General features: G+C 42.8%; 1 protein-coding gene across 2 annotated transcripts; it reads left to right on the forward strand.

Annotated features, from left to right (window-relative positions):
- The first annotated feature begins 2071 nt into the window (after window positions 1–2071).
- Window positions 2072–19132, forward strand: klf3 (Kruppel-like factor 3 (basic)). Of its 2 annotated transcripts, XM_054779950.1 has the most exons (6): window positions 2072–2296; window positions 10639–10699; window positions 11106–11661; window positions 12658–12805; window positions 16847–17013; window positions 17383–19132. In XM_054779950.1, exons 2-6 carry the CDS (start codon window positions 10658–10660, stop codon window positions 17562–17564), a joined length of 1095 nt encoding a protein of 364 aa, XP_054635925.1. In that variant the 5' UTR covers window positions 2072–2296; window positions 10639–10657; the 3' UTR covers window positions 17565–19132. The 2 variants fall into 2 exon arrangements, with proteins under 2 accessions (XP_054635925.1, XP_054635924.1); XM_054779949.1 differs by lacking the exon at window positions 2072–2296 and having other exon boundaries at window positions 10613–10699.
- The last annotated feature ends 1446 nt before the right edge of the window (window positions 19133–20578 follow it).

The raw sequence follows: 20578 nt of genomic DNA on the forward strand, positions 1-20578 counted from the left end.
TACGTCTGCTAATGTTGGGCTAATTATTAATATTTCATATTGCATTTTATTCCTGGTGCTCATGTGAGCATGTCTAGCGTATTCCCTCGTCTGAAAATCGACGGATAATATCATCAGGGAATGCTTGTTTTTTAATTTTTATTTTTTTTCCATGTTCCCTGGGTAACCTCGTAGGTTCTCCATAAATGGTGACGCCATCTCCAAATGATTAAACAGTGAAACAGTGGCACTTTAATATCTGATTTTAAGCTGAGAGCCTGGATATAACCTGGTCCTGACCAGGTTATGAGTTTAGCGTAAGTTACCATGGTGATAGAGCTGCTTTCAAAGAGAGCTCCCTTTGCTGAACACGCAAGTCCGGCTTTCAACTCGACACAGCTCGCTAACCCACTAAACTCGCTTTGCAGAATACCCTTCGCAGTGGCACTATTCCGAAAACACAACATCTCATGTATCTCAAGTAGACCAACGCTATCGAGTAGAAGCATAACAAAAGTCAATATTTAGTGGTAGTAGTGACGTATTCACCAGAAAGAGACATATTTGGGAGTGATGTCAGCTCCCAGCATGCATTGTGGCACTGGGTTTGTAAAAAATTGCTGAAGTTACGTGTTCATATAGTTGTTTTTCCCCCATCGTCGTAGTGTGTATTTACTTACCTGTTACCTTTTTTGTGTGTGTGTGTTAGCACGGCGATTGTAGGTAGTGTTCTGTCTAATGACCCCCCCTGTTCATTTCTCCACGTGACACCTCTCGTTCAGCGGTGGCTTATGCTTGCACCCTATGAGTATCATTGTCTTAAAGGGATAGTTCAGATTTTTTCACATGGGTCTGTATGACATCCCTATCAGCATTGTAGTTCATTAACAGTGACTTACCCCCCAGGTTGAAGAACATAGTTCCGTTTAGTTGCTGGGGACAATTAAGTGAAGAGTTTGGCTTCTAAAAACAATGTGCATTGAAAAGATGAAAACATTTGTATATATATCTAGTTATATCGCCTGTGCGTTCATGTCAATGTGACGAAGACACTTGCATCTTCTTGGAACACATACGTAAACAAGATGGCAGCGGCGCTCCATCGCGGAAGTATGTGCAACTAAGCGGAACTACGTTGTTCATCACGGAACTCTGACCAGAACTGGACTGAGGAGACCAAGTGGGGGGTAAGTCACTGTTAATGGACTACAATGCTGAATCGGGATGTCATACAACTTCATGTCAAAAAATCCGAACTATCCCTTTAACTTTGACCTTGCAGGCCGCATTTACAGTAATCTTTGATGTCAAGTTGTTGGACGCAAAATGTGACTTGGCGGGCAGCAAATTGAGAACCTCTGTCTTAGAACATCATAAAAAAATTACATTTTGGATAACAGATGACCTTTTCAAACAGAGGTAAGCTTTTTCTGTTTTTGGTTTTGATATACAGGGTCAGGCAAAATGATCTGACACATTTGTAGGTTAAAGAAAAGGCAAAGTAAAGAAACAAATAATGCCATTTTTTTCATATAATGCCATTGTTTTTCGTTTCTTTTTCAGTTGCTGCCATGAATTGGACTGGTGAGCATCGCGCTTTCATTGTGGAAACGTTTATCATGACAAACGAATCTGTAACTGCAACACAACGAGCGTTCCGTTTGCACTTCAATCTTGGTAGACATGATCCCGCACCAGCTCGAAACACCATCTTGTTATGGGTTACCAACTTCAGAGCGACTGGATCTGCATGGAGTGTGTGGACAATAATGGATCCCATTTGACTGATTTAATTTTTAAAACATAATGAAACAGAATGGCATTATATGTACTTTTCCAAAATAAAAACACTTTGTTTCTTTACTTTATTTGCCTTTTATTTAACCTACAAATGTGTCAGATCATTTTGTCTGACCCTGTATAAATACTGAGTGTTACAAATACATGTTATTTTTATTATGCTTATTACAGATGGTAAATATCCGATGTGATGGTTGGACGCTAAAGACAAGAAGTATTACACACACACACACACACTCACTGACACACTCCAGTGGCCCACCCCGCCCCGGTCCCGCCCAGCCTCCCGACCCCACGGAGAAAACACGGCGTGTATCATGTGACAGAAGTACTTTGTACAAGACACAGTGAAGACACACAAAGTGAGTGTGCTAAGTTGTGTGTCGCTGACTTGTTGTTCTCATGTCCGTGACGCCGACCCGGACCGAGCAGCAGTCACTTTCCAGCGGAGTACAGCGGAGAAAGTAGTTGAAAAGTCATTGTCCAGCAAGTAGACGGATCCTGTTTCATCTGGAAGGTGAGTTTTTGACACACTTTATTGGAAAGCACACATTAACACTGCGTTAGTGTCTCTTTGACAAAAAAAAAAATGTCGTCATAAATACTGTATATATGGACACATTGACGTGAGGCAGGCTTTAGAATGATCTTTATAGATCATCGATTTTTATGGAATGAGCTCATGTACGTGAATTTCTTCCATCATAAAATGCTGTTTTTATCATGAAGTGAAAAGTAGTACTCTAATTTTGTATTCCTGAGTTTGTCATATACTGTATGTCTTCTTCTGGGACTTTCTAGTGGAATTGTGATTTTGTGGTGAAGTGGTGCCCTGTGACCAAAAGGTCCCGAGTTTGATGCCCTATATGAGGTCATACACTGTATGCCACGAATGTGTTGGAGTGATACTTTTGTGTAGAAAATGAGAAATATACATGAAAATATGGTATGACTACAGCCTGCAACATAAGGGTCCCGGGTTCGATTCCCTGCATGTATCTGGCCATTTGTGAGTGGTCTGTGCGTGAGAAGTGTCAGATACTATTTTCTCTTAAAAGTGGCTACAACTTCGACCTGTGTCTGAAAGGTCCCATGCTTGATTACCGTAACCGCTTGTCCACATCGACATTTAAACAGTCCATGAAAAGGTCATAGATTCACTTTGCTGCACGTCTGGGCAGTTGTGTGTCTTGTGTGTGTGTCAGAAATGTCTTTTGATTTTATTCCGTATTTGTTCAGTGTAATGTGGGTGGTGGTTACAATTTCAACCTGCGACTGAAGGGACACAGGTTCGATTCCCTGCATATATCTGGGGAGTTGTATGGGGCATGTATGTGAGCAGTTTGTTGTGGGATATTTTGAACCATCTTCAATTTTAACGTGGACAAGCGGTCACGACTGTGGCCTACGACTGAAGGGGTCCCATGTTCAAATTCCTTGCGTAAATCTCGGCAGCTGTACGAAGTCATATGCGTGTGTTGGCTCTTTTTGTGTATTTTATTCAGTTTGTTTTCAAGGCAATGGATGTGCTTATGACAGTGGCCTGTGTGGTTCAAGGGTCTCATGTTTGATTCCCTAAATGAGTGAATACAGTCGTGTGTCAGAATTTAGTTTTGCCTTTTGCGCAGAATATTGTTTCTTCTATTAAAAAAATGTTGAGCTTGTGATGTGATTAAGCGGTTACGACTGTGGCCTGCGAATAAAATGTCTCGGGTTCGATTCCCTGCGTATACTGTATCTGGTCAGTTGTGTAAGTTTGTGTGTGTGTGGTTCTGAAATGTTTTTTAATCCGTTTATACAGCTTAAATGACATTGTGAACAAGTGGTTACGCCTGCGGCCTGCAACGAAAGGGTCACGGATTCAATTCTCTGCGTTTCCCAGCAGTTGCGTGGGGTCCGTGTGTGACAAATTGGTTGTGATATTTGTGACTAAATCAGTTTAAAGTGTGATGTGGACAGGCCTGTGGCTGAAGGAACCCAGGTTTGATCCCCTTCTTTGACTAAGGTGTTGTCGAGGAAGGCACCAAATTGCGTGTTTTTGTGCACTGGTCTAATGCGGAGGTCAGAGGTCATGACAGGTGGCGGGTGCATGGTGTGACAGTGTGATGTGACAGGTGTGTGTGTGTGTGTGTGAGTCCCACCATCTCCTCCGCAGTCTGTGCGTCTCTCTCCATGTTTCCTGTGCTTTGTTTCAAGGCTGAGGCTTGCGTCACACATTCCACTTGGCATATGAAGCCCTCATCCTGTTTAGAAGCCAGCGAGCAAGGAGAGAGAGGGATGTGGATGTGTTGGGGTCGGGGGGGGGGGTTGGGAGTGGAACGGAACGGGGGCAACCTCAGACTCTTTGTCTCACTTTATACTCCTTTGTGTGCACTGGTGGAGCTTTAAGGACACATTTATTAGTATTTGGACACTCAAAGGGGTGTGACACACCCCCTGGACACTAACACAACAAACCCACGCACCCCTGCTCCTCTTTTCCCTGAATCAACATACTGATGTTATCTGGTGGAACAAAATGCGCAAGAGTGCACGCACACTGCTCAAAGGGCACGTCTTGGTGAAGGTAAAGAGCTAAACATTAAACTTATGCGCTGTAGGAGGTTTGGGCATCTGTCTGTGAAGAACACACACACTAACAGGGGGAAAATGAAAGCTGTTACACAACTTCCATGTCTTAACCACCGGATCTCTTTCTTCCCGCCTCCCACAAACACACCACCTCCCCTTGTTTGAGGTTCATTCAAGTTTTGTCATATTTGCTTCCTCGTTTCTTCCAGTTTGACATACTTTAGGTCAGAGTTGGTTTTCTTCCATTCCCCCTCTCTTTTATTTTTTTTAGGGGAGGGGGCGGGGGAGGGCAGGAAACCACAGGCCCCCAGCAGCAGAAGCAGCCCTCTTTCCCCTTGTTCCCTTCTTTCGCTCTTCTTTACATCCCCGACCCAACGCACAGAGTGGAAATAATAACAAGCACTCTGAGGGGCTTCTGCTGCCGTCTGGAAAGCTTCACCTCTTTGCTCTGAGGAGCGTGCACGTGTCAGCATGTGTCCACTGTGTCTTTAAGTCTGTCTAAGTGTATGTGTATGTGTGATGATAGATTCCTCTTTCCCCACATTATGTCTGGCTCTCCAGAGATCCTTGCAGTCTGCTGGAGTGGGGCTCCAAGGTGGTGTGAGTCAGACCACACCACCAGGGGTGACGAGGCAGGGGTCAAAGATGATGATGATGATGATGGAGGTGTAGCTCATGAGAGGAGGTTCAACATTAAAGAGTCCCGTTTCCATCAGTCTGCTTTTAAGTGAAAACAGATCAAAACTGTGATGTTGTGAACCCTTAAAAACAATTGAAAATGGCACTTGGCTTGGACTGGATGCTGCTGTCTGTAAAAACGGAGGACACGCTTATAACGTGTTCTAACTGGGAATGCATGAGTATGCCACAGTATAAACAACAGCTGTAGTAGCATGTCTTAGCAAGTGCTTTGAGGTGCACTGTTTTCTCCTTTTAAACTGTAAAAAAAAAAAGTTTTACAGCAATAAGGCACTTTAACAAACAACAACAATGGAGGAGGAGAGTCTCCTGTATTTTCTTGTGTGGCTCGTATGTGGCTGTAGGCCTCAGTAAGAAGACAGTGTTTATCCAACAGGAGACTGAGGGCTGCTGCAGCAAACTGCAGACTGGGGAGTCTAGAGTTTGAGGATCAGCTAGGGCATTGATCACACTGTACCACTGGTGGAACGTGGACTCCATAAAACAATGGAGAACCATTGCGTTAGAAGGAAAGCTGCTCGAGCCAACGAGTAACCAGCAGTGCTTTTACATCGCCCATGAGGTATGGAACCATGGCCGACCAGGTACTGGGAAAAGTAGGTTCAGTCTCCTGAAAGGGGCACCAAAAGCTGGACATAGCGTGACATAGCAAGCAAAATTGAAAGATGTGTTCATCTAACCAATTTCCATATGAAAATAGAGTGTCACTTTAATACATACCACTATAAATGCTTTAAACTTGTCACAAACTGCTCCAAAATGGCGACCTATCTTGCGCTTAACACGGAGCTAGTGGATGGACCCCCGCTTCAAACTCAGCGTGAGACTCAACACTGTTCTTAAAAACATTGTTAGTTAGCACTGCAGTAACACGCTTCACCTTCTGCGCTGAAATTGACATCAGATCATGTTTTATACACAACAGACAAGAATAAAATATTCAACACGGTTTCCTGTGTTTATTCTATGTGTTTCCGGTATATTTTTATTTGGTTATAGCTGCAAATGACTGTAGTCGAAGTTACGGCTCCATCTCTGGTAACCCTGTCAGGAGATTGACCCAGTCAGTACCTCTTAGTAGCTGTTTTTCTTAATGGAATAGGGAGGACAGCCTTTGCTCAGTCAGGCATTTTTTTTATATAATCCAACAGAGGGTATTCATATGTGACTGCGCCGCCTACTGGCGTGGCATGCATATTACAGCGCTTGTCTTTTCAAGTCTTTTCGGTTATGTGAAAAAATATACACCTACCGTAATGGTTTAAACGTGTGTGGGCGGTGTACATAACAGTTACTCCACACTGACGCGCTACGCTCCGATATTAGCTCACCACCTTGATGAGTCATGCAGTTAGTATCCTAATCAGTCAGAACTAATCAGTTCCGTCCCCCCGTAGGCGAGGAGGTGGGGGCTGTAAAGAAGAGGAATGAGCTCAGAGTAGAAATGAGGCTGTAAAGCCTGAGAAGAAGAAGAAGAAGACTGGGGGGGGATGTGAGTTGTGGCGTGTTTTTTGGACAAAGCTGTCGTCTGGAGGTTTCTGCTCTCTCTGGTGATCTCATCATCTCCAGCAGTTTTGCCATTAGAGTGTGCACGCGCAAGCCCCCCACTCTGTGTGTGTGTGCGTGTGCATGCATGTGTGTGTCGATGAGCATGTGTCTATGTCTGTTATAATTTAGCCCTTTCGTGATTTAGTGTGTGTATTCTGTTGAGCAAGCAGAAACGTAATGTGTGGTTCTGTGCGTGTGTGTGTGCGTGTGTGTGTGTGTGTGTGTGTGTGGTTGAGTCAGTAGCCATCGACTCCAAGCCACAATATTTTCCCCCCTCAGTCATGTTGTTCTTTATCATTCAAGGAGCAAGAGGAAAAGAAGAGTGTGCGGTGCAGATACATAGAAGTGAGCGGCCCTCGTTGAGAGGCGTAGAAGATGTGTTAGGTGGAGAGAGAGAGAGAGTGAGAGAGGTTAAAGTGGGAGGTGTTTGCAGAGTAGGGTTGAGCACACAGTAGCTCCACTGACCTAAAAGGACAATATTTGCAGACCACACTCGACATACACACACAAATGTAGAGCGTGCAGGTAGGCCACTTATTTACCAAGTAGGTGCAGCACACACAGGGTGCACAACTAAGTGTGTGTGTGTATGATTTTGGGTTATATGATCTGTACAAAAAAAAGAAGTACTTCAATCAATGTGAATCACTACATGAGAGTAAGAACTAAAACTGGTTCAACATACCGGCCATTAGGTAAAAAAAAAACCTGCTTGAGAAAGGGAACGCTAATGTCGTGTTGCAGCATGTGCCAGGTTTCTAATATTGTGACCCTCGTTGGTAGCTGAATATGATGTAAAATATTAGAAATGGCTGCGTTCATTGCCGTCATGCATGAAACCGGATGTTAAGTCAAATAAGCAGTTCAGTAAGCAGAATCACAATCAAAGCAGGGCTGTCCCAATACTTTTGTTCAATGTGACCATGCAATTCGTCGTTCTTGTAACATTGCCTGGATACAGTTCATAATGTTAATGATACTGATGGAAGTGATTGTCCATTATTTCGTATGTGAGGTTGGCACCCGCTGTATTAGACATATCATTAGACTCTGCAAGTGTACCCAAAGAGTGCATGTTTGTAACATTCACATCGGCTATTTATGTTCAGCGTTCGCACATAGTGGTAGCTCCTTTTGTAAGGTTCGATGAGATCAAATATGAGATACATGGAATATAAGCATATACAAAAACAACCCACATCCTAGTGACCTTAGATCAGTGTGGCCCAGTTTGCTTTGTGTACCACGTTCTCTGATAAGAAGATTTAACCCTCAGAGCGTAAATCACCTCAAAGAAGATGAAACGAGAGGGGAAATGTTTGTTTGACAAGCGCATGTGTCTTTCTAGGATTTACAGGATTGCCGAGCGCTTTGGGGGCGGGGAGGTTGTGACACCTATAAGTGTTGATTTCCTTTAGGTTGTCACGATGTAGTTTATGTGAGGCTCCAATATCTTGTAGAAAGTCTTCACAAAGGAGTGGAAGCCGTGGGAGACGGACCAACTCCGTAGTTTCTCTTCAGTTTTCACTTCCTGGAGGTGGAATTTCATGGTGTCCCAACACTTGTTGTCTAGATGTTGTCTTTTTTCCAAACATGTCCACTTTTTGCAACCTATAAGAAGCTAAGATTAATGAAGTTCGTAATGGGTGATGCTATCAATTGCGATGCTAGGAATTCTCAGTCGGCACGTATTAATTCTCTTGCTGTCACACAGCTTTAATGTTTAGCTTCTGCCTTCCTGCAGTCGGTGGCTGGCTTTTCAAATTATAGGAAAATCCAGTATGCATGCAACGGTGAATAGACAGACTTATTTGGACGTCTTTTGGAAGTATCCACCCATCCTTTTTCTATGCTGCTTATCCTCATTAGTGTGGCGGGTATGCTGGAGCCTATCCCAGCTGCCTTCGGGTGAGACGCTGGACTGGTCGCCAGCCAATCGCAGGGCACATTCACAATCACATTCATACCTATGGACAATTTAGAGTCGCCAATTAACCTAACATGCATGTTTTTGGATGTGGGAGGAAACCGGAGTAGCAGGAGGAAACCCACGCACGCACGGGGAGAACATGCAAACTCCACGCAGAGATGCCCAACGGAGGTCTTCCCCATCTCCTGACTGCGTGGCCAACATGCGAACCACTCGGCCACCGTGCGGCGTCTTTTGGAAGTCGACCATGGAAAAGTTGTCGTTAAATTGAAATGGTTACATTTGGTTTGATTTTGTTGAAAGCTAAATTTCAGTGGAAAGTCATGCTATGAACTTTTAGAAATATGTTTTGGCATAGTTGTCTTATTAAAGTTAGTGGAACTCTGGTGTTGTTTTGGTGAAAGGAAGGCATGATGTACTGTAAATGCTCTAATTACAGTCAGGAAGTTCATTTATCTAAACCGCTAAGAGGACGTCTGTGTAGGCTCTCAGTCGTACAGGAGTTGCCCAACAGAAGTACAGATGACGTCTCAAGAAGCCTTTCCCTCGCTAAGTTATGTTCTTAAAAACATTGTTAGTTCAGTTCCCTCGCTATGTTTTCATTTGATAATGATTTGGAGTACCTGATAAAATGGAAAGGAAAACAGAGACTTTTTTGATCACACGGTACATTTATTAACAGGTATATTGCACAACACATGGGCAACAGAATCAATGTTGTAATAGCGGTATGAGTTTCACACCTACAGCTTTCTATAAATGTACACAAATTGTGATAATGACAACTAGAAGAATTGGAACTTCACGTACATAAGCTTGAATTTGTGTTTTGTGTAGGAAAATGTTAAATGTGTTGTGTAATGGTGTAAACAAACACATAACGATACATGTGGATCTAATTCTTTTAGTCATATCCAACTACTTTTTCTGTTTTACCCACACCACCCGGCTGAATGTTGTCCAAACAGTTGGAAGGTGAGAAGCTCTTTAATGCCACCTGATTGGCAGCAACAATGGCACAACTTCTTGACCTCCAGTTGAACTACAACACAATACAAACCCAGATTGGAACGCATACCCACTCACACACACAGGCCACACCTGACTGTTCATTCTTTGTTTCCCCGGAGCTGAACGCTGGGTGAAGCCTGTCGTCATGTTCACGCCCTTCCTGAGCCAGAAAGCATCCTGCTCTCACATTGGTGTGATGGCCAGCTGGAATCCTTGTGTGTGTGTGTGTGTGTGTGTGTGTGTGTGTGTGTGTTTGTGGAAGGGTGTGACGCCTTGTGTTTGTACCCATTTGTTAATAATTAAAGGCTAACTTGTCTCCAGACTGTGGACTTTGATCAGGTCACACACACACAGACGCCTTTAAAGTACATTCTCAGTAGGCCTATAGGTCATGTTACCTAAACACACACACACTAATTTAGGAAGCGTCATAGTCATGGTGGTTGCACTTAGTCTTTCATGGAACCACCTTCCATTGTGTGCGTATTTGTCGAGCTTTTTGCTTACGCTTCATTATAGTCTGGCCTGATGAACTTGGAAGTGATCACTGTTACAATGCAGAGTGCACCAGAAAACAAGCTGGTGTTTATTAACAAGTAAAAGTAATGGACTGAAAACGGTCTCACAGAAACAGGATGTAGACCAAGTAAACGGGTGAACCAAGGGAGTCGGGCGACACAAGACCAAGATTGTAAGGATACAGTATAACAAACTTAACTCTCAAATGCTGTAATTGCTCTGGTTGTCTAATAAAATGTAATAATATTTAAATAAAAACTTCATTATTGTCATGTAAAATATAATTATATATATTGGTAATATCATATTTCTTTATAATTTGTTGATTTCACTAAAGTTCTTGTATTTTTTTGTATTTTATTTACGATTGTATAAATAAATATACTTTCTGTTATTAATGATAATTGTCAATAATAATAGTACAATTATACATACATTTACTGCAAATGTCACCACAAAATCTTATTAATATAGATTTATATATAAGACTGTTGGCTCATTCTCGACTACTTCTTATGAAACAAAAAAGTACCTGTGTATGTGTCGGAAGTTGAAATGTGTCCCGATGTTGTCCTTTGTAGGAGTTGTGCCAGTGCAGCCATGCTGATGTATGATTACCCACTGAAGACAGACATGGACACGGTAAGGCATGCATGTGTACGTGTGCACGGGTTGTTTGTGTGTGTGCGTGTCTGTGTGTTTGTGTTTACATCGTGCCTGAGCATGTTTTCTGATGCCATACAGTAGGCTGCACGTAACAACCCACACTACATGCTACTGTACGTGTCTAGACAGCCTCGTTCCCACATTCCGACTCTTCCTGGACAAACAGGCTGCAGTACAGTGGACATTTGCATACAATGGCTGCACACACACAGCGCCATACAGCAAGCTCATCATCAACACACACACAGTGCTGAGAGACATTCCCTGGCAAAGCAGGGTCACGTATTTTGGCTGACTGTACAGTAGTTGTTTGCAAGGTATAAGCATGTTTTCAGTCCCGGAAAGCTTCATCTCTGCTCTTTTGTTCCCCTTCCTCTTGCAGTCCTTTTACTCATCGCTCGTGAAAAACCCTGAGCCATACGGAGTCATCTTCTCCCACCCGCCCCACCTCTACCACCACAGCCACATGCAGGCCCTCGCCCAGTCCCATGCCACCAGCAACCCCTCACACACCCAGCTGGAGCCCGTGGACCTGTCTGTGAGCAAACGCTCCCCCCCCTCCACCGCCTCCTCCTCCCCTCCATGCTCCTCTGCCTCTTCTCCGGCCTCCTCACGCAGCACCCCGCCGTCCCCTTACAGCACGGCGAGCCGTGCCTCTCCGCGCTGCTCTCCCCAGCTGAGCCGGCGACACCTCTCACCGTCCCACACCCTCCCGCCGCCAGCCGCCTCTCTACCGTACCAAACCATGGTGGCTCCTCTGATGGGGTCAGGCTCGGGGGTCATCCAGAGCTCGGGAGGGGTCATGTTGTCTCCAGTCATGGTGCCTCTGTCCGTCCTCTACTCCTCTCCTCTCCACCTGCACCAGCCCATAATGGTGAGCCCACCTGTTACCGCCGACGACGACCACCATCATCATCGAAGCAGAGAGCACAAGACAGGTAAACCCTTCTGTAAGCTAAGTAAATCATTCAGCTTTTAGAAAAGCACTGACATAGTAATTGTGGAACAAAAAGATGTAACAGCTTCAAATCATTTGTACAGTGTGGTTTCAAAAAGCCGCACGGTGGCCGAGTGGTTAGCATGTCAGGAGATCGGGAAGACGTGGGTTCAAATCTCCGCTTGAGCATCTCTGTGTGGAGTTTGCATGTTCTCCCCATGCGTGTGTGGGTTTTCTCCGGTACTCCGGTTTCCATAAACATGCATGTTAGGCTAATTGGCGACTCGTATAAATATGAGTGTGAATGGTTGCTTGCCTATATGTGCCCTGCGATTGACTGGCGACCAGTCCAGGGTGTACCCTGCCTCTCGCCCAAAGTCAGCTGAGATAGGCTCCAGCATACCCCCGCGACCCTGATGAGGATAAGTGGCATTTAAATGGATGGATGGTTTAAAAAAAATTCCAAAACAAGGAACATGCAGCAAATGCAGTACTCACGTTGTACCTCTCTTGAAAAGTTAGGAAATGCTAACTTCCTTAGCATGAGCGAGACAGTAAACCCTCCAATTAGTCAGCCAACTTTCCCCTTTACGAAAAACACCAGTGCATTACATGACAAAAATTAGGCTATAGTTGTATGAGGACATCATGGGTCTGCTGGTTACAGTGCCAGTCAAAGGTTTAGAGACACTTTCACATTCAATAGCATGGGTAAGTGTCTCCAAACTTTTGACTAGTACTCTGCTTCAGTCAATAGGCGTCACCTTCTTGTTTTTCATGCTGCATTGACTTATTATCACCTCTTGAGGTGCAGTGTGGTAATGCAAAACGAAGTGGACTGCACCAAGCATATTTCAGTCACATTTAAGCAGCTTTTGCTCAACATCACTTACACAGATGGAAAAGGTTTTTAAGGGAGTTTTAACAGTAATGTCTCCGCAAGTTGAACACAATGTGTTCATGTGACAATGTGACGGTTACTTATGTCTCCGCACAGTTCAGTCGATTAAGTCCTACGACGGGAGAGGCGACGCCCACGACCTACAAAAGCCAATCAAAACAGAGCCTCGTACTGAGCTCGTCCATGAGCATCACAGCAGCAACGACATGAAGTCATCAGTCATCAGGATACCACACGAATATGAGTAAGTGGTACTTAACTTTCTCTCTCTTGTGCATTTTGTATGGAAATTTGACTTTGGTTGTGTAGTGTAGCAGACTCTTGTAATGTCCCACTTTCTCGAAATCCACATTTAAGATATTTGTCCGATATTCTCCCTCAAAAAAAAGTTTAATATTCAGGGTCTACAGATTTATACACACAAACCAACAGGTGGCACAATATTAATGACTTCTCCCGTCAAGAATTAGAGCTTTTCTTCTTTTCACTCACACACACCAGTGACCTGGAGGGATGTAGTTGCCGTGCACAGAGACCCGCTGGAAAAGAGTGTCTGAAAGGTTGTTAGCAAACAAGGAGTTCTGATGCTAATGTTAAGATAATCAATGAAGCAGTCATAAAACTGTTGAACAGCTAAAACAATATGATATTGAAAACATGACTTAAAAAAAACTGTGCAATGATGTTTTCTAAAAACGGGTTGTCTTATATTGGGGTCAATAGGGCACTATGTAAAATAGCAATTATAAATATTTGATTTGGGCACACTGATCTCACATTTCTTGTACCATGGAACCACTGTGGATGGGAACAGGAGGTAGATTAGATAATATCCCCACGCTCTTTATTCTTTTATTTCCAGTTGTTATGACTCCTGGACTTACAAGTTTATATCAGCCATCCGAATCCTGTTGCCGCCACACTCTTCCACTTCCTGTTCTCTCTTTCATAACCACCACCCCCACCTCCTTTCCTTTTAGCTTCCTGTGTTTTCTTAGCGCTGCATGTCCCACATCATCTTGTTCTTCTTCTATCCATCGACTTCATCCTTTCATTCTCCTTGTAAATGCAAACACTTTATGTAGTGTGCATGAAATATGGGTCATGTTGGCTCAGGCTATACTACTCATATTATAGGTGTAAGAGTGTGTGTGTGTGTGTGTGCGTGCGTGCGTGCATGCGCGTGTGTGTGTGTTTAGCTGCACATTCCTTTGCAGTGGACCGATGAGAAAGATTCATATTTCAACACCTTACTTGCACCTGCTTTTAACTGCCACTTGAACACAGGGCCTCGACCATTCCTTCCTTCTTTGAACACCCCCCCAAAAAAAAAAAAAAACTCTTTTTAGAGGCCCCTTAGCTTGAATAGTGACCTGCTGCTGTGAGATTTGTTGTTTTAGCAATGCCATCATTACCATATACTGTATAATTATTTTTCAGGCCTGTTATTTGAATAACGTCATTAAAATAACTCCTGCAAAAAATGTAAACGTAAGCAAGATTAAATATCTGAAGTCAAAACCAAACATGACAAACAAGATTTTTTTACCAGGCACTTTCAGTGTTAGACCAATTTGCTTATCTTAGGTAAGGTAATACTCCATGTACTAAAATCTGAGATAATTACAATAAGAAAAATAATCAGCCAAAAGAACAAGAAAAAGTTCATCATTTTTCATGTTTCAAGTGTTTAAGCAAGCCTCATTTTCTTTTTCGGTTGCCAGATTATTTTGCTTTTTAAAATTTTAATGATTTTAAATAATATAGCTCAGATTTAAGTAAATAGTACTTAAGATAAGGACGTTGGGGGGTGCTCCGGGAGTATGGGATTGGCGGCGCGCTTCTACGTGCCATTCGGTCCTTGTACAACCGGACCAGAAGCCTGGTTTGCATTGCCAGCAGTAAGTCGAGCCTGTTTCCGGTGAACGTTGGCCCCCTCCAAGGCTGCCCTATGTTACCAATTATGTTCATAATTTTCATGGACAGAATTTCTAGGCGCAGCCAAGGCGTCGAGGGAGTCCAGTTTAGGGGCCTTAGGATCTCGTCTCTGCTACGTATTTGCAGACGATGTGCTCCTGATGGCCTCATCGGGCTGTGACCTTCAGCGTTTACTGGGGCGGTTTCCAACTGAGTGTGAAGCTTCTGGGATGAGACTCAGCACCTCAGCACCAGGCCATGGTTCTCAGTCGGAAAAGTGTGGATTGCACCTTCTGGTTTGGGAATGAGGTCCTGCCCCAGGTGGAGGAGTTCAAGTATCTCGGGTCTTGTTGATGAGTGAAGGAAGGTTGGAGCGTGAGATCGACAGGTGGGTCTGCGTAGCAGCTTCTGCAGTAATGCGGTTGCTGTACCGGACCGTCGTGGTGAAGAGAGAGCTGAGCCGGAAGGCAAAGCTCTCAATTTACCCATCAATCTATAGTCATGGAAAAAATGATTAGACCACCCTTGTTTCTTCAGTTTATTGATCCATTTTAATGCCTGATGCAACTAATGGTACATTTGTTTGGACAAATATAATGATGATAACAAATATAGCTCATAAGAGTTTGATCTAAGAGCTGATATCTAGCAACTAACAAGGTTTTCTTGTTCATAACCAAAATCACTTAAGTTCTTACATGAATAGCTATAGCATTGTACTGCCAAAAAATTAAACTCTTATGAGCTATTTTAGTTGTCATTGTTATATTTGTCCAAACAAAGGCACCTTTAGTTGCATCAGGCATTACAATGAACAACACAATGAAGAAACAACGGTGGTCTAATCATTTTTTCCATGACTGTATGTCCCCCCCACCTATGGTCATGAGCTTTGGGTCGTGACAGAAAGAACGAGATCACGGATACAAGCGGCCGAAATGAGTTTCCTCCGTAGGGTGGCTGGACTCACCCTAAGAGAGAGGGTGAGGAGCTCGGTCATCCGGGAGTAGCTCAGAGTAGAGCCACTTCTCCTTCACATCGAGAGGAGCCAGTTGAGGTGGCTCGGGCATCTAGTCCGACGCCTCCCTGGTGAGGTTTTCTGGGCATGCCCAGTCGGGAGAAGGCCCCGGGACAGACCTAGGACACGCTGGAGGGATTATGTCTCACAGCTGTCTTGGGAACGCCTTGGTGTCCTCCCGGTGGAACTGGAAGAGGTGGCCGGGGACCGAGAAATCTGGACTTCCCACCTGAGACTGCCGCCCCCGCAACCCGGACCCGGATAAGCGGAATGGAATGGAATTTGCATAAACTTTCAAACGGAAGTTCGGAACTATTTAAAAAGTTGAAGACATGGTTCATTTTTATTTAAAAAATATATATTTGAATTATATTCCTGAGAGAACTGTCATCAATTTAAATGTTTTTATTAAATTGTATTTATTTATTACATTTTTGAATGTTCATTGTTATGAGTATAAGAAATTAAAAGGAAAAATGTAATTATGATTAATTAAAATAATTAAATGTTCTTTCTTTGACAAAGACAAAACGGATATAATAAACATGATGACGTCTCCATTCCTAACTAAAATGAAGCACACCCTTTGTCCCTAATTGAAGATTATCACTGAAGGTGTATCAAATACATACCAGAACATACTTAAGTGAATGGCGCGTGTGGGTTTAAATGCATTTGTGGGACTTCAGTTTTAGAAATTAGTAGTGTAGAGTAGAAATTCAACTAAAAAAAAAACGTAATAAGCATCAAATCTGGCTGTTATGACCAAAACGGTGCTTGTTTTTTGTTTTTAACATACACAAATTTCCATTTCATTCCTGAAAATGTGCGTATTTTCTCAGCTCTTGTTAATATTGCTCAGTTCCTGTGTGTACCCACCTTGTGTATGGCTTCAATTCTTAAAAAAAAAACTCAAACAGAAAATAAAAACAGACAACTGCTTCTGTTGGCTGTAGTGTGAAAGTGTCATGTCTCAATGGAATGTCACCATAATCATTACTCAGTGCTGATACTGTTACTACAATGTCCTACGGTTGATTTAGCAAGTGGACTTTTCCGCAGTACCGCGTGTTCCACTTGGACTGTTTTCAGAGTAACTGGCAATGTTCAGAGACAAAAGGTGACGAGACAAAGCAAAAAGGTGTGGTCGGACTGGAAAAGGGCGGGAGGTGTTTTTCGACTTCCTGACAGGCAGACGTTGTTGTTGTGCTGGAGGCTTGCTCGCTGCTGCCAAATAACAGTCAACTTGTGTGATTTCGACATCTCCTCAAAAGTCCTTTAAAGCGACGCCGACGCCCCCTGCTGGTTAAATTTGTAACCATTCCGTCTGTTGTCCCTTTGTTTCTTTAGGAGCAACAACCCGTCAGTCATCGTTCACTCGGGTGCTCAGCATCCTTTCCCAGCGGACTCTCCAGACACGCTGAAGAAGAGGCGAATCCACCGCTGCGACTTCACGGGGTGCAACAAAGTCTACACCAAGAGTTCTCACCTCAAAGCACACCGCAGGACGCACACCGGTAACACACTCTAATTGTAGTTCACCTACAGCCACTGGACTCAGCATTAGGTACACTTGCATGGTCATCGTAAGTGTAAATGTGATGCATTTAAGCTACCTTTTATAATAGCTTCATAATAAAGATATTGTGATATTAATACCCAGCTCAATCTATCAAAAATGTATATTAACACTGAACTGCACTGAATATAAGACTGAAAAATGATTATATTATACAGTATATTGATTATATTGGGCATCTAGAGATTTATACGGCTTCTCACCAAACGACTTGGAGCTTTTCTTCCTGTTACACACACACGCACACACATCTTGATCCAGTCTGGAGATCTGTGTTTGAATCTCTGTGTTTTGTGTTCCCATGCAGGTGAAAAACCCTACAAGTGCATGTGGGAAGGCTGCACGTGGAAGTTCGCCCGGTCGGACGAGCTGACGCGACACTTCCGCAAGCACACGGGAGTCAAACCCTTCCAATGTCCCGACTGCGAGCGCAGCTTTTCCCGCTCCGACCACCTGGCCTTGCACAAGAAGCGCCACCTGCTGGTGTGAAACTTGTTGGGAGAATCTTTTTACAGGTTTGAAACATCGGTCTGTACCACTTGGACTCGGAGGGGGGGGTATAAATATTGGACTTAAATGTGTGACATCTATTTAGCCTACTCTCACAAACACCTTAATCATTCATCTTCATGTTAGGGGAATGCAAACATTTTCTGTTCTCACAAGGGTTGCAACATCTCAGCTGGCTTGAGAGTGCTGCCCCCTGGTGGCCATAGAAAGCATACACACTCACACGCGCCAAGAACAAACTTCGAGCCTTTCTTTGTTAAATTGAACGCATCTCATCTGCATCTAAAGCTTGCTCATACATGCACACTTTCATGGAGCACAATGCAGGACACAAGGTTGGAAAGCATTTTGGGATTTTTTATTTTGTTCGGAAATGTCAGCCTTGCTGTACGTGGGGCATTATTGTTTGAGTGGGGATATGTAGAAGATCATACAGGGGTGTCCAAAATGTTCCCATACAGATAAAAATTAAAGCTATGCAGGGGCTACTTTGATAAGATGTCACCTTTTGGGTTTATTAAAAACAGATATGCTATGAATGAAATCTATTTAAAGACCAAAGCAAATACTGTAGTGTGAGATTGAACATTTCAACTTTTTCTCCTAACAGGTCTCTACCCCCCCCCCCTTTCTCCTTTGTAATTCTCCTTTGTAATGTTCTGTCTGATGTGGGATGTCTTTACTTTTATTTTTGGAATATGCAGCGTGGCTGCAAATCGCTCCCAAGGCCGCACTTTGGACACCCCTGATATAAAAGCAGCACAATGTTTCATTTCTTATATCAAGTTTATATATCTCTAATATAAACTTGTTTTGGTTTGTGATGCAAGTTATTTTGTAACACTTTTATTTGGGAAAATATTCAAGGCAAGGACCGTTGGTATACGGTTTATTCCAGCCTACCTTTGTTTTCAATGTTACCACATAATTCCAATCAGAGGTGCTGCAGCTTTGTGTTATTAAGCTATCACCTTAGGACAAAGTAGTGGTGTGTGTGTGTGTGTCTGTGTGTCTGTGTGTGTGTGTGTGTGTGTGTGTGTGTTCATGTCTCCATGCAGTGTGCACTTTATTGCTAAAATAATAAATATTCCCAGTCAACCCGCGACCCTCATGAGGAGAAGCGGTATAGAAAATGGGTGGATGGATGGATGGATGGATTCCCAGTCAAACATTTATTCCCTACACATACTCATACCAAATGTAGCAGCTCAACAGATCTGCATTTGCTCCTGAGATTCTTTGCTTGTAAAGGTTTTTGTGTGTTGGCAAATATAAGTTGTAATATATATATATATATATATACTATATATTTTATAATTGTTAGACTGAAAGGGCAATTAAAGATTTTTTTTTTATTAAGCATGATTTTTGATACTCGTAATAATGAAAAAAAATATGACACACTTCTGTAATGTTATCTCCTTTTTAATCTATGTTGAAAATTCAAAGGGAATGTGTTAAACTGTGAACATATAACTGTACAGGTCTGTCTGCAAGTTTTGCATTAAAAAAAAAAATCATACCACTTAATAAACTTATTGATACTATTTTCAGAATGACGTGCTGTGATTGACATTTGCGCTGTGAAACTACATAAACAATTGATTTTAGTATTAGTCATTATTCGATTTTTTTTTTAAGTTTGGACACACTTTGTGTGATCAAACGTTTGACCGGTACTGTATATACTGTATACTCTACATGTAGTTTGGCACTGCCCATTTGCAGCAATTTATGTCCTAATGAGAGAGAAAGTACCCCATTTTTAATTGCGTTACACTTTTTAAAAATTATGTTAACCACTATCATTGATCAATGGCAATGAGGTGGAATGGTTTGTGGACTGAGTTACTATCAGGAGCTACTGAGCTCCAAAACAAAATTACAATTAAACGTGCACAGAAAGTAGCCATGTCCAGGATTGGAGCTCCGGACTTCTCGCACCGGTAAGTGACAGTCATATCCCAAGAACAGAGGTGTCCAAATTTCCACCAAGGGCCGCATACTGAAAAATCAAAGGGTGTGGGGGGCCATTATATTTGTACTTTTCTAAATAAAAAAAATAAAAAGACCAATCCGATGTAGATATGTTAATAATTTATACAGTATTTAATGCAATATGCATCTCAGGTTTGCGTTACAGGTAACAAAGTGCATTATTTGTGTTATTAGTATCAATATTTCAACTTTTTGTTGTATTTATCATTTCCCCCATTTTTGCCTGCTTTTAGTGGTTTCCTTGTTTAATGGAAACTTAAGAATGTGACGTGAAGACGTGTGCCACAAAAACCTAAGAATATGGCCCCCAGGCCGCACTTAGGACACCACGTCCCTACCCCAAGGAACCATGTGGATCCATCGGCCTAAGACCTACCCTCAGTTAGTAATTTCGAACCAACATGGTTAGGCACATGTGCTAAGGCACTTAAAGGAATGTGGTTTCTGCTAGTTAGTACAGGTGAAGACATAACGTTGTTTTAATACAAATGTGAGCGACATGTGACATTACCAAGCGACATTACAAAGCAACATTTTGCTTTGTACTTCCCAACTAATATCTAACAATGTGTATTTTGTTTCCCATAATTTTGTTGATCAAGGTGTCGGCACCATTGCTCCAACGCGACGAAAATAAAAAATATTAAAAACTATTTTAGCACAAAAAAGCTACATCAAAAAAGTTTCTCCATTTCAAACACGATATTTGTGAAGATTAAAAAATGAATGCCGCTGTGGTCTTCACGCATTCAAAACTGTAACCCAGAAGCTGAGATCTCTGCTTCGCTCTCTTCGAGTGGTGGGATTCATCTTGACAGTTGTTAGTCTTCAGTGATATTCACTTCGAAGGACACTAGAATTCACTAGAATTGTGTAGTCCACCACAAATGAATGGAACAGAGTGTAGTACGCCACTGCGCAGAAAGTCCGCCATGATGGTAAGCAAGAGAGCTGGGCGGGACTAGGTGCATAACAGCATATGTATTTACCAATAT

This window comes from Dunckerocampus dactyliophorus, chromosome 6 (genome assembly GCF_027744805.1).
Source record: "Dunckerocampus dactyliophorus isolate RoL2022-P2 chromosome 6, RoL_Ddac_1.1, whole genome shotgun sequence".
NCBI lineage: Eukaryota > Metazoa > Chordata > Actinopteri > Syngnathiformes > Syngnathidae > Dunckerocampus > Dunckerocampus dactyliophorus.

What these genes read in the sequence shown, in the direction of transcription:
- klf3 (XM_054779949.1), top strand. Translation starts at nt 10,613, where the DNA reads ATGTGTCCCGATGTTGTCCTTTGTAGGAGTTGTGCCAGTGCAGCCATG. An exon ending in TGAAGACAGACATGGACACG is followed by an intron (nt 10,700 to 11,105) that starts GTAAGGCATGCA and finishes TTCCTCTTGCAG; the next exon opens with TCCTTTTACTCATCGCTCGT. An exon ending in AGGATACCACACGAATATGA is followed by an intron (nt 12,806 to 16,846) that starts GTAAGTGGTACT and finishes TTGTTTCTTTAG; the next exon opens with GAGCAACAACCCGTCAGTCA.